This window comes from Athene noctua, chromosome 5 (genome assembly GCF_965140245.1).
Source record: "Athene noctua chromosome 5, bAthNoc1.hap1.1, whole genome shotgun sequence".
In the NCBI taxonomy this organism is placed as follows: domain Eukaryota; kingdom Metazoa; phylum Chordata; class Aves; order Strigiformes; family Strigidae; genus Athene; species Athene noctua.
Genome location: NC_134041.1, coordinates 9,729,683 through 9,744,556, shown reverse-complemented (window position 1 = coordinate 9,744,556; position 14,874 = coordinate 9,729,683). Strand labels below are relative to the sequence as shown.

General features: G+C 42.9%; 1 protein-coding gene across 1 annotated transcript in view; it reads right to left on the bottom strand.

Moving 5' to 3' along the window:
* TRABD2B (TraB domain containing 2B) overlaps positions 1–14,874 on the bottom strand; it is a 293,067-nt gene that overhangs the window by 114,074 nt on the left and 164,119 nt on the right. The window contains exon 4 of the mRNA XM_074906252.1: positions 2,536–2,710. Within this exon, the coding sequence (XP_074762353.1) occupies positions 2,536–2,710 (175 nt within the window). The remainder of the gene's footprint in view (positions 1–2,535; positions 2,711–14,874) is intronic.

Sequence of the window (14,874 nt, the reverse complement as noted above, 5' to 3'; positions counted from 1 at the left end):
TTTATCTCAGCTTGCTCGGTATTCAAATGCCTGTTCCCTTACAACTTCCACATCCCCAAGACTTGTCTGTTTTCCCCAGAATTTCTGTTGCCCCATTTTCTACCAAAATACTATCAGCTGAACGATTTTGATCAGCCTTCATTTAAAAGTAAGGCAGGATGAAGAAGGTAGAGATTCTATGTGTAAAATAGCTAATAACCAGGCCATAAACATGCAGAGTTACACAGGCAACTAAATTAATTGCCTGCTATATTCCAATCAGCACAATAGCCACAGCTTTACTGGAAGATAATAATTCTTTAGAGAAACAGCAGAGCTTTTCCCAGGGTGACTCTTGCTGTACCCAAGTGGCACTCTGCACCAATTTCCACACAATTTTTATTTGAATTCATGACCCCAGCACAATTTGAACTCATTACCCAAGCCCATACCAAAAAAACACCCTAAAATTCAAGAAGTAGATATAAGAATGCAAAATACAAAGTGTAGAAATATCTCTTATAATTCAGTGTGGGGGGAAAAACCCAACAAAAACCTTCAGGAGAAAAACTGCATTTGAATCATAAGAGGAAATTAACTTGCTTGCACTTCAGCCACATAAAAGTTTTGGCATTGAAAAATTAGTAATTTTCTCAGTACTTACTGCACAAAGAATAAAACACCTGAGAAGAGAGAGGAATTAACTGTACTTAAAGTAGGGATGGCCTGCTTTAGTGAGAAAGGCCAAAGGGATGCTGAAACAAAGGACCCAAACCAAAAAGCTTTCCTCAGCATGTCCTGTGCCCTGGTATTCAATAAATCCAGCTGCACATGTCTGCTCTGTCCTGCTACAGTCTGCCGGGAAAAAGAAAAAATCCCAGCCACAAAGGTGGTTTTCAACATGATAGAAAATGGCAAGTAAAGGACCAGAGGAGACTTGTTTTGTATGAGCCAGCTTTCTCAAGTGATGCTGCCGGGGAGTTTCAAGTAGATCTCTGACAGGGACAGCAAATGAAAGCCCAAACTTCCCACAACTTAGACGTGACTTTCTATAGAAAGCAATGTAATCAATATACATTTGCTTAGTTTAATTTCTGTTATTAGCACATACACACAGCTGCAGTGGACTGAATTCATGACCCCTCTAACCCAAGATCCTGTCTCAAGCTGTGGGCTGTAACTGATACCCAGGAAAAGGTGCAAGGCAAGTGGGCAACGATGCCCAGTTTATCCTCCCAGCTCCAGTATATAAAAGTTAAGGGAATCCCAGAACTGGAGACTACGTCAAAACTATCATGTTCGATAATCTCTGATAACTGATGGAGCAAGGTTTAAGACAAGCTGGTTTTTATGAACCCCTGCCCAATTATGAACCACCATGATGTATTTTCCGACTGTAAAAACAGTTAAGCAAAACTCCTTGGACAGAAATATCAGGCAAGCTTGAGATTAAATAACCTTCAGAAAATTCAGTCTGGATACACTCAAAAAATTAATACATCAGAATGCATGTATCTCTGCTAAACTCCACAGTCTTTAATCAAAATTCCCACTGAAGTGAGTAGCGAAAGGCAAGTTGTTGCCAAAGTTCATAGCGAGAGTCATGGGATGAGAAGCAAAGTTCTGTCAAAAATGAGAAATTGTCAAGGAGAGGGAACAGGAGGAGCGGATCGGTTCTCGGCAGGACAATCTTGGGCTTCCTTGAAGTTCAGGGAGCTCAAAGAGCCACTTAAGCAGATACTCAGGATTCTGCTGAACTGGTGCCTAAACAGTTATTGTTTATACTTTTATTGCACACAAATGTGAATTCCATTGGAAAGGGGAAAAAAAAAAAGAAGGGAGAGAAAGGACAGTAGCACGTACAGTTACAGACTTGAAGAAGTACCACAGACATCTTGGTTCTGCAGACTTCGCCTAGAGAATTTGAACAGGCAGACGGAACACATTGGATTTTTACTTAATGATTTAAAATGCTGGTATTTAGCTACACACAACTCACACATTTGTGCAAGGTCCAAAACAAGACACACCACCAAAGTAGCTAAGTCACCCATTGAGAAAGTCTAGCTACAGCAACCCCAAAAGGCTTGAAACCGCAGCGCAGCAACCTGAGCCACACGCACGTGCCTATGGCACAGCAAGGTTTGTACTCCCACAGTCACTGCCATCAGTACCTGGGCTTGCAAATTCAGAGACACTTCAACCATCTCCCACACTTGCAGCCACAGACACAACTGTGATATGAACATAACCCAAGCAGCTCACAGGCTGGGCTGGAAACAAACACAACAGCATGAAAAGCATTAGCAGCTTTACATTTCTATAACTGGATGGAAAGCAAAGGTGTGCTGACTAGCCACAGCCTGGCCAGACCCAGAGTCACCTCCTACACCAACTAGCTGCATTTCAGAAGTGTGTTTAGACAAACAAAAGCCTTTCTGCTTCAAAGGGAAGTCCCCTAAGAAATCTTCCTGCAGGACTAGAGACAAAATCCTGAAGCATTCAAACCACTTCCAATCATAATAAGCAAATAAAACAGAAAAATTCATGCCATACCTGCTCCAAAGGCAAAAAAGAAACTCTTGTCTGTGTTCTCCCTTAAAAGTGCCATCACTCTCTTCCCCATCCTCTCATTCCTCTTGTAGATGAGCTCCTGTCTGAAGTAACTGTCTATCTCCTGAGCTGTCACCTGCTCATGGGGTGGAAGCGTTGTGTTGATGAAGTTAGGGACCTGAAATGGAGAGAGATTGTTATTCAGGTGACAGCAGTTAAGTAATCCCCCAAAACACCTGATGTTTTAATCCAGTGTTATTTAAACCACCTGAACATCACTATCACACACAAAAATAAATCTCGCAAGTCACTAGAGTGTAAGAGCTTGTGGGGTTGCTGGGAGCTCTACAAAACAAAAAAAAGAATCACCAACAAACACATCTTTTTTTTAAAGAAAATGACACTAGAATTTTACTAAATGAAATTTAAGTTAATTTTTTTCTGTTTCTTCAGCAGAATGTAGCTTTAGGTGTTACATTTGGGTGACTTACTAAAACCTTTATTCTCTGCTGGTTCAACACAGTTCATTAGGTATTTAATATCAGAACAAGTCCTGTAAGCTGTTCTTGGCTAAGGTCACCATGAACTTGAGTAAGGACTGCAAGATTTGGCTTGGATAGGTTACTTTTTAATAACCTAACAGTTTAAAAAGTAGGAAAGGTTAGCAAACCCAGACACAGGAAGATGTGAACAGGGTAAACCCCCTCATCTTTCTTGCAGCTTTAGATGCTAATAGGTCTCACCAGAGAAGACCATGCATTGCAACACATAAATCCTTGAAACATTCCTGACACTTCCAAGAAGGGGATTTCCACAAGAACTGCTCCTTCAGTCCCTGTTTTTATGAGGAGAGATATTCAGAGGCACAGAAGAAAGGCTGAAACCCCAAGGACCCTTCGAGTCAAGGCAGCAGATGCAGGAATCAGTCAAGACCTAAGCTATAATGGACAGACAAGCCAGAAGATTCTGCCTATTAGGACAGGTAATTTCTGTTGATACGGTGAGGGTCCAAGGTCTACCATGAGAGTGCAGGAGGTTATGGGCCCTGCCGTCTGAAGTGCTGTAAGTGGGCAGTGTTTGATGACTGCTAACAGGACCCAGGCACCTTCCAGAGATTTTCTGTGCCTCACCACTGGAAAGCAGGTTAAGCTGCAAAATCCAGATTTGGATTTCTGAGTCCCTGGGTACATGTAAAACTGCCAGGATTTCCAGTGTTAATCTGAGTCAGTGGTAATGATATTCCATGCACAGCCCATAAGGGGAACATCCCTTACTTGCTGTGATTAAATATCTGGTGCAAGGACTGTTCTTTGGTTAATTGTTTCTCTGGATTTCTACTGTACCAAATTCCTGTACTTGTTTTCTAAAACTTGCCTTTAGTCTTTGTTTGGTGACGTGCTTTTATTACAACAATTTTTCTCTCTTCCCACCCTCTTTACTTGTACTGCCTCTCCAAAGGCTTTCAGCCAGTCTTAGGGAAAGAACTAATTTCCATCTTCTCAGTGGCTTCCCTTAAATCTTTTCTATTGAAGCCTGAGTCTGGGGGACCAAGCAGCATGCATTATGCAGAAGGACAAGTCTGGGCCTTGCTCTGGATTCCCACCAAAGGCTGTACCCACCTGGGTGAGACAGAAATGGGCACCACATCTCCTGAGCCAGGGGATCTCATGAGGCTGGAGAATCCTGCTTCTGATGGAGACCTGCCCTAGGCCATTGGGCCACACGGACCAGCTGGACCTTTCATTTTCCAAACAACTTCTCAACCTGCTTTGCCAAATCACCACACTTCTCCCAGCACGTCCCTCCTTAAGGGTTCAACTCCATTACCCTGAGTCATTCCTTCCTCCAGGCTTTCCAGCACAGCTTGGAGGCTTGGCTTCACCAGGGTATCTTGTGAACACCTCAGAGCATGCAAGTACTTTGCACCTTGTCCTCAGTTTAGCCCTTTGCCAGCACTCAACAAATAATAAGTCCCATTAAGCCAGACCTATCGGAGACACCAGTTTCCTGTTAATACACAGGGAAGCTGCCTCAATGTCTGGCAAGAATGTGCGTTTGTCTCAAAGGGACTCAGGAGCAGCCTGCTGAGTTGGAGGGGTAAAATGCTGCTGGCTACGGCAGCAAAGGATGCAGTGGCTTCGAATCCTGGTGAAAGACAGGGAGAGATTTTTATTGTAGGAATAAAGCCTGAGGAATGAGTGGCCATTTTACACTTGCAATAACCTCTGCAATGCAAAGCTGTAAATCAGTTGGTCCATGCAGTTATCACAAGCCTTTGTACCTCCTCTGTACTGAAGCTCTGTGTTTAATGGGTTGGTGTAGCTGAGCCATAAGTCAGGGGAGCCTTCAGAGACCAAAATGGAAGGTGATATTTTTTTGGTAACATCTGAAGGCTCAACAGAGAAGAGAAGTCTCTTATTCCCAGCTTTTGGCTGAAGGGGAGTGAAGGCTGGGAACTGATGGGACCTGGTATTGAAACATCTGAGATGCTTTGGGGGAAGAAAGGTACAGCATTGCCTGTGAGGATAACCTGCTCTTACACAAAACCGGAGGAGCAATTCTGGGGGATCAAATGGCTTTGTGAATCTCACTCCAACTAGGGGAAAGCTCTGACACTGGAAGTCTAGATAGCCCAAGGACAGAAGTTGTGTTCACACCTTGACCAAGAGTCTTTGCCAAGAAGGAAAGCACCTTCCTTCAGCTTGTGCAACTTGTCCATCACTTGCAAGCCTACATCCACATTTAACCTGGTTTCTTCCTCTTCTTTATCTAATCTAAAATACAGTCCACAAAATGGAGCCATTTACTTGTCTTTTTTTCCCTCCTTTTCTTTCTTTCTTTCTCTTTCTGTGGGAAAGAATTTGCCAGTGGCAGAGAGATAAATTTAAAATGAAGGACTGGATTTTGTCAGCATTTCTCATGCTTGTCCAAGGAACAAGACAAAGGAAGGCATCACCTCTAGAGGCACATCATCGGCTACAGGTCCCACTACATCTTGCGCATTCCTGTATTTCTAATGACTGCTCCATCAGTGGCAAAACCAAAACATGCATGTATGTTTCTGCGTGTGTGTGGCAGAGGACAGAAGATAGATGATTGAAGTAAGTATGCCCGTACACAGTAGTGCAACCACACTCTGAGCTACGACACTGGCCCCATTAATCACCTCCGCTCCTCCTTGTATCGCAGTTCCTTTCCACAGTCGGTGACATACACCATGCCTGGCTTCAAGGAGGCAGCTGCTCCTGTTGATTTAAGAAACCCTTTGGATTCCTAACCACCAGACAGGGATCAGGAAGTCAAAAACCAGTCACAATGCAATTAGGAAGCTGTTAACTGCAGCCAGAATTCAAGGGGTTTTATTGAAAAAAGAAAATCCATTGTTTTAAATGGATGGGCTAAAGAATGCACCAGAGGGATGCATCTTCCTTCTTTCACTTTATCAAACATTTTTGTTTCCATTCAGTGTAAAAATTAATTTCAACATTTTAATGATAGGTATTTGTTTTTTGAATGGAGAGTGAATGGATGAAACATTTGCTGTGCCAATGGGTGAGGGACTGACCACCTGATAATAGCTGAATACTGTTACTAGTATTTAAATGATAGTGAGATGGATGATGTGACTCTTGAAAAATCCTAACTTCTAATTTTGCTGTTCATCTAGGAGAGTAGCAGTTGGATTAGCAGTAAAAAAAAGAGTGCTGCCCATCACCCAGGGTGTGCTCACTTTGTAGTGGATACACATGACAAGAGATAAATAGATTCTTTCTGTCCAGTCTGCAAGCCATGCAGTTTTCTGAAAATCCAACAAACTCATATATATATAAAAATACACACACTACATATTTCCCATGGAAATTCAATAATGTAATTTATTCAGAGGTGTTCAAAAGAAAGAGTATTTTGTTTGACTGAATCAGCTAGAACTCTTCCTTTTTTCTATTCCTATTTATTTTGTGTTACAGCTCTCCTATGGACAGTATAGATGGAGCCCAAACTCAGTTATTATGTACACCCTGCATTTCTTAGTTAAGCTTTGGAGATTAAAGGAAGAGAATATGAAAACAAAAAAGAAGCTAAGTCCTGGCCTTACAGAAATGTCTTTCCCTCCATACTGCCTGTGTAATTTTACTTGAGTCAGTATCCCTGATGGAATATATGTGTGGGTAAAGCTCTGCACACACGTCCGAGCTCACAGTGCTGTGGGATGCGGGCCATAATTCTTCATCTTTGAAGTCAGTGGGAGCTTTAGGAAGAAAAAAGAGTAAGGACTGTGGAGTGGTTATGACACTACCCTGAAAAAATGGTTCTGTTCCCATGGGCGAAACAAATCTCTTGCATGATCACAAGCATGACATTTGGGTTTAGACCTTCAAAGGAAACTGAGCACTTAACCTCCACTAAGTATCTTTGAAGCATTTGGCTTTATTCCTCCTGTCTCTCAAAAGCCCATCTGTAACATGGGGACAGCAAGACATTCTGATGATGTTACATACAAGGCACTGGCTGAATCTAGCTGTTGAAGGCCCCAAAGGAAGACCCAAAGTCCAAGACAATGCTCAGTGGTAACCTCTCTTCCCACAAATACTTTGTGGAAGGAGGTTGGGATTCTGCTGTAATCATTAGCATAAGAGCTAACAACATACTTAAGCTTAGAAAAATGCATAAGCCATATCTCAAGATCTAGGTTATATTGTCAGCTTTGTCTACAGAGACAGAGAGAAAGAAAGGGGGGGGGGGAGAAAAGCAAAATATATTGGTGCAGAGTCTTTTATCACATTTAGGGCTTACTGCCAAAGTTCAGCTGAAGATTCATAAACACCAGACTAAATTTAAGTACATTTTCTTATTTACTATTTTTTAATATTTGGACAAATATTCTGGGCAAAGGCATGATGTCAGAGTTGTGAATATCTATCTGCAAATAAATTTTTTTGGACACATATAAGCACCATCAACTTTGGTTAGCATTTTTTTTTTCCTGCTGTGGATCTATTTGCTACAGTGGAACTGCTCTAGATTCAGTCCAGTATCAAATCACAGTCAGATGTGTTATCATTCCTAGTCCTATACACTACATTTCCCAATCCTCTGATAACCTTTTTTAGCCTCATTCTGTTCCAGTGGACACTGGAATGTGCATTCAAATTGTAAGATTATGTCAATGAAAAACCAATACTACCAACATTAAAGGGCTGCGTGCCCTTTCTTGCCTGCGTACAAGCAGAGGTAGTCTTCAACCATAAGTCTATCTGCAGATGAAGAGGAACAATTTCAGAGAGGGAAATGGAAAGCCAACCCCTGCCATGGAAGAAATAATGTTTCTAAAACCATTCCTGCCATTATCTTCCTATATCTTGGTCAACCCTCTTGGCTTCTGAGACTCATTTCTCCCACTGTCTCCTAATCAGCAGATAACTAATGGCTTTCCAGCCTCACCTCCTGTGCAATGCCCAAACTTCCAGAGCACTGCAAGTGCAGTATCATCACTAATCCTTGCAGGGGAATCGCTTAATAATAAAAATGCCTTATTTCTCCTTCTCTCCCCAGAGCATTCACAGGTTAAACAGAGAAAATAGGAGGTGGCACATCCAGGGTCACAAGGGACATCTATGGCAAGGCGGGGAGTTGGCCATCAGCTTCCCAAGACCCAGTCCAGCACCTCAATAGAAACCTCATCCATCTTTTGCTGACAGGAGGGCTCAGCCTCCGTGCTAGTAATCCTTATCTCCAGTTGTTAGCAGGGAGTTGTTCCCAGATCATGTCGGCTACATTCATTTTTTTAAAAACATGATAAAGATTGGGTTCTCTTTATTAGTCTTCTAGTTTATGAGCTTTACATGGGCAGAGGCCAGAAGACAAGCAAAGGATCATGCTTTGAAGGATTTTCCCTGTACCACGCAGGTCAGGAACTTTTACACAGTTGACAGCACTATGCAAGATAAGGATCTCAAGAGCTGACAGCATGGCTTATGGGGGCTGCCAGGGAGCCAAAGCAGCATCCCAAAACTAACTGGCTCCTCTGACAAAGCGAACAGACCTAAATTCACACCAGCCCTTCTCGGGTCAGAGGCTGACACCTGAGCTCGAGTTATCATTCGTTTATGAAGGGAGGATACCCTCCCATTAACCAGCCTTGACAGGGCATTGTGGTTTTTACTGCAGTGCTGCATAATATACTGCTCTGGACTTGGAAGACACCTGTTTCCCTTGGATTTATGGACCTTTCTGGCATCTGGGAGAGCAATATCCACTTACTGCAGCCTCTGATATGAATGATCCAAATAGCACAAAGTGAATTGGCTGCGAGAGCAAGCATCTTCTTGACGAGGACGTGGCTGCTGCAGAGACAAATGCTGCTGCTCACTTGATTGGTTCTCCTATAACAGTCCTGAGCTTCCATCCTGACAGGGACCTTCACTGGCCAAGGAGGAGGGTGTCTGGTTAATCTCATTTAGCTCAAAGCCCAATGTTGGCAGCTGCCAAGAAGATGAGCTTCCAGCTTGTCATGGAAAAAGGAAATCAGGAAGGAGCTCTGCAAAAAGGTGTCCAGTTCAAGCATGTTGTTACTAACCCATTATTGCTTAATTTTAAGCACCAAAGTATAAAGTATTATATTAGAAGCCTGAGTGGACTGTAAAAGGAGTCTTTGATCTTCAGGATAAGTCAGTTCCATCACTCCTTTCCTTTTCCTAAGGCAACCTTCTATCCAAGATGGGACTTGATACAGGCACATCCAGCACATTTTGGAGGTTGTAGTCAGGATAAATATGTCAGTTTGGTGGATTCTGTGCTGCTGAATTATTTATTAGAAGCATACCCCGACACCAAACTCAGATACAGACTCAGAGTGATGTGAAGTCACAGAAAGCGTAAACATATCCCCAGTCTGTGCTCATCCAGTTTTGTACCCACCCCTTTGAAGAAAGTCAAGCAGTTCACCAGGGACAACTCTCACTGCAGCTAGAGGCACAGTTTTTGAGTGCACATCAAAAAGTCAGTCACACTTCTCCCACCCACACTTGCCCACCAGCCATGCTGGCTGGCCACAGCCATCCCTGCATCGTTGTGCCACGGAGGCCTCCGTGAAGCGCTGCTGGGGTTTGGACCAACTCAGTATTCCCACGGCAGGATTTTTCATCACGTCCCTTGGCTTAGCAGGAGTCAGTAAAGTCCCAAACCTTCAAAGGCAGGGAACAGCCCTGAAAAAGGGACAGCCAGCTCTCACTCAGTGGAAAGCGTGGTCTTGAAAACTAGTGGTTGACCGGAGTGTGGCTTCATGAAGCTTAAACTATTTTCTGGCTTTGATTCATTGCATCTGGAATGGGTTCATGCAGCTTCCAGCATTTCTGCTCCAGTTAGCCATGTCTAATCCTTTCTGAACCAAAGGCTAACAACTTCTTTTGCTGGGCTGCTCTGCACTGATAAGGTCCCCATTCCTGTCCTTTGGGGGGGTGTTGAGGCTCCCGGGGTAGCAGGTGAGGTTGGCAAGTCTCACGCCCCCGTTTGTGAGCCCAGGTACTGTTTTCCAACACACTGTTTCCTCTGTCTGCTGCCTCAGAGGAAGAGGCACAAGGCTAGTGACCCCAGCAGCCTGCCTGTACCCTCTTCCTTGGAAATAGCAATAAAGAGGATGAGAAGTTTCTCCTCTCACAAACCCAATACTGTAGGGAAACAGAAACCCACAGAAAATACCTGGATGAGGCTGGAGGGGAAAAAAAAAAAAAAAAGGCAAAAATACTTTTTTGCTTGAAGGGAAGCGAAGGAGGAAATAAAGTCCAAGAACACAAGGAAAGCTAGTGTAAAAATAAGTACATTTCTTGTGACCAGCCCTGGGGAGCCACTTCTGGCTGTGAGCTAATCCTTGCCCACGCACGTTACTGCTCAGGGTCCATATAAGCTGCAGATGCATTGCAGCTCATGCCAGCAAGCTTTCTGTAATTGGCCTACCCGATTTAATGCTAGCTTGGGTACCTCTCAGCATGGCGCAGCAACTTGGGTGTGAACACGGAAGTCTTTGAGTTTCAAATTGGCTAGCTGAGGTCTGTGAGCCACTGGAGGTAAAAATATAGAGGAAAATTAAAAATAGGAGATGTGGAAGGAGAAAGCAGGATGAAAGCTAGTGAAGTCTCTATGGATAGTGCATGATACTTTTAAAAAACAACTCTGCAGGTGGCACAAGAGCTGTAGGAGTCATTGCTGGCCTGAGTGTAAACTTGACTGCAGGCAGGGTGAGCTGCAGCCCCCAGTGCCTGGACACCAAGTCCCTGCGGCTTCATCCCTCACTGCACCTGCGTGGAGACCCCTCCTGGGAGTCCCAAACCTGTTCTGCCACTGCTGTCCTCCCAGGTGACACCTGGCCAAACGACAGTCATGTGTCCTGCCTGGTTTTACCTTCTCCTCCCATACATTTGGGTTGAAGGGAAGCATGCTTTAAAAAAAAAAAAAAAAGGGGGGGCTGGGGGGGGGAAGCAGAAAGGCCACAGAGATGGGATGTGCATTTCACAAGCAGCTTGGGGGGTGATACTTTTATCCCCATTAAAAAAGACTTTCAACAAATCCCTGAGAAGTCATGACCTCCATGTATGTTTTCTATTTGTTTTTCCACACATTAAATAGTTGCTTTCCAAGCACTTAGGGGGAAAAAAAAAAAAAAAAAAGGCAAGTAAGCAACAGCATCCCCTCCCCCAAGGCCTCCTTCCCCACCCCAACCCCATCCCTGCTCCCCTTGGTAGCGATGCCAAAATATGCAGCCGGCCTCTCTATCTGAATGAATGTTTTGATTAAAGAAGTCTTAACAAAACAGTCAGAACAATGATCCCGGCCCCCTTTCTGCAAGCTTCACCCAACTATGCAGTGTATATTTAGGACCAGATTACAGGGACCTGTTCATTAATTGAATAAGGATGACAAGCCTGCGGTGTATGCAAATAAACGTTTGGGTTTCAGTGGGGAGGGTAAATCTTAACTACCTAATGATACTCCCGCACCATTTAAAACCCCTTTAACATTGGGATTTTTTTGAGGCCAGCTTTCATGAGCTTGCAAACATATGGAAAAGTTCAAGTTTTTCTATTTCCCTTCCAAATGCTTTGTTTCGTTTGACAAAGAATATTTTTTTTTCTGTTCTGACACTAAAACCATCACCTATTATATTGCCATGACACCCAAGTAAAGATACTGATCAAAGGGCAAAGCGGGGCAATAAAGTGAAAAAACTGAGGCCAGAAGGTTTGGGTTTGGTGGTGGTTTATTAAAGCATTGCAATTCTTTTTCCAAAGGTATTTTTCATTTTGTCTTCCAGTGGGAGAACAGCTGGTCAGTAGCGGGTACAAACTCAGGTTTGGTTGTCCTGAATATATATTGTTCAGGGATCTTCAATAAGTTTCTCTCCATCTCTGTCTAGTAAGATGCTAGGGAAAGCCTGAATGTTAGTGTTAAGTTTGCAATATGATTTTAACACAAGGCAAGCAGGATCCAAAAGATATGGTTTGCAAAATATAACATAACTTAGCAAGGGGCAAAAGACTGGTTAACCATACAACAGCAGCTGGGCCGGACACAAGACCTCTTGAGCCAACACCACAAGACAGTGATGTGAGGAGATGGCCCTGCCCTCCTGTTCAGTCCTAGCAAAACTCCAGGCTACTCCAAATACAACAAGTTTAAGCTTTCTCATTATAATGGCATCTGGAACAAATGGGATGATGACTTTTGAACCAATTTAAAATTTTTTTTTAAGGTGGGGTTGTTTGAGGTGGGCTTGTTTGTCTCCAAGAAAGCATTTAGAAATGGAATGAGGACCAGTCAGGAGAAAAATAAGGAGTAAGTAATTCAGATGAAGTCAGTGAAGCAGAGACAAATTAGGTTGTATTTGAAACTGATTTCTTTGCATCTAAGATGGTGGATCTGTATAAGCCTTGACTTTGGGTTTATCAGCAACCAACTCTCTGCAAGGTGAGGCGAGGCAGAGAGGAGAGGGGAGAGAGGAGAGAGAGGAGAGAAGATCCAGGTCTGAAGTCACCATCAGAAAGCACAAGTTACTCAGTAAAGCACGATAATAGTGTCAGACCAAGGAATGTTTTATCAAGGAGTACTCAAGAACACAGTCTTTGCAGATAATGTCTAATACTAATCCTACCAAGTAGCCAGGACAACCATATTTTCCCCTTGTCCCACTTTTTTCCTCTCCCTGTCATAATCAGGTGACAAATACATCTGCTGAATAAAACACAAAGGGAGAAAAAGCATTTTGTACATTCAACCCACAAGATATTGTTTAAAAAAACTAACAAGACTTTTTCATTTCTCTTGAACAAGTCTTTCCAAGAAACACTTCATAAACCAGCTCTTTAAAAAGAAGGGATAGTAAATGCTTTACAGCAAACATACAGCAATGCACAGAAAGCAGCATGCTACTACCTTGAATTCCAAATGTTTTTACCAATCACTCTTCCATACTCTTTTATAGTTTATTCCCTTACTAATAAATACAGGTAGTCAATAATCCTTAAATGTTTTTAATGTAAATCAGTCCTTTTCTGTAGGTGAATATGTTCCTTTTCTAATAACGCAGCAGTCTTTGAAAGAAAAATCTTTGCCTTTAAATGTCTAGTTCCAATTTCTCTCTGTCTTTCTCTCCTCTCCCATGCTTTCTCCATGGAAACTGGAAAGAGGAAGGAAGGAACTTCCAAGGTAAAACAACTCTAAATGCAAACATGTAATGAAAAATTTCAAGCAAGAACCTATTTTCAAAACTTATAGCATGAAAATTATCTGGGCATGTTCCAGATTATTAATAAAAAAATAATCTCTGCAGTGTTTTCCCCAGCACTGTCATCAGCAAGTAGACTTAATTCTCGCAATCTGGATCTGTAACCAATTTTCTGAAACACGTAAGCTAAACTATAATATTGCTCCAATCTGGAATCCTGTTCTGACATAATATGAAAATTAGACTCTGAAAATTTTGGCTGCGCTTCTGTTTTCTCACTTCCAAAAGCTCACAGGATACCAAGACACAAAACTGTAACTCAGGTGCAAGTGGAAAGAAAGTATGACCCCACCACAGCTGATCAGGAGCTCCTCTGAACTACAGGAAGGCAACGTCTCTCCAGCAGCATTCTGTGCTACAGCCCAGAGAAGAGAAGGTGGGAGACACGCTCTGCTCGCTATCAGGGCACAAGTGGCAATGAGCACATGTGTCGCCAAACACCCGTCAGGACTGCCATCCATGTCATTTTAACAAACACTCCTGGGAGCATTACTGACCCTTTGCCTGGACCCAGAATGAGAAAGTTGTGGGACCGGGTCCCTTGGTGCCCGGGACAACCTTGCGCTTGCTTCACTGGAAAGCCTGTAATCATTTTCCCTGGAAGAACAAGAGGCTGTGCCAGTTTGCCTGCACTTTGTTACAGCTGAAAACGATAAGATGCTTCCAAAGTGTTGTCTTACAATAGCTAAGCCTTCGGTTTATGGATTTATCTTCCTTTGCCCTAGATAAAACTCCATTCCTTGGACAAATTAGGTCTGCTTGTCATTCAACACTCTACCTAATGGTCTCAGCTGTGTGTTTCTGCAGTTATTGAAGCTGGGGCATTCCACAGATAGTTTTCATTGATTTGAACAGTGAGCCAGAAATCCAGTTGTATTTTATCCAGAACGAAAACAGGGAAAGTTAATGATGTAATTAGAATTATCAGGACCCTTAAATCTTAAAGGACAGGTTTAAATGCAGGATGATAACATTTTTAAAGGGGTACATAACACAACCTGATGATATATAAACAGCAAGTGCATTGTGAAATAAGGCACTAAATCTTTTCTTCTTTAGTTTAGGGAGGCTGACTACTGACGTGGGGTTAGTGTATAGATCTCTAATATCATGTTATCAGGACCATCATATGCTTTTCAGAAGGCAACACCCACTAGCTAAACACTGTATGTCCACATGAATCCATGGGATTTTGAACCACAGAGACAACTCAAGATATGGGTGACCTCTTTCTACTAAGTTATACAAAAAACTCAGTTGTTTCTCATGGATTCAGCCTGAAGAAGGAGGCACAGTGATCCCTGAGCACCTGAAGGGGGTTGAGACATGCCTGCAGGCTGTGGTGACCTCCAAGCAATTTCATTGCATAGCTTGCTTTTCTGTGTAGCATGAAGCCAAGACCTTATCTCTCCTGGCAACAAGAAGATCACTGCATTAGGTAAGCATAATATCCACAAAACGGGCTAGTAACTGGCCTAACCCGATTTCTTCATTTTGATATCCAGTGATGGTTGGGCCTACTGGGACTCATACAAGGCCTGCTGATGGCTTGGAAATGTTCTGTT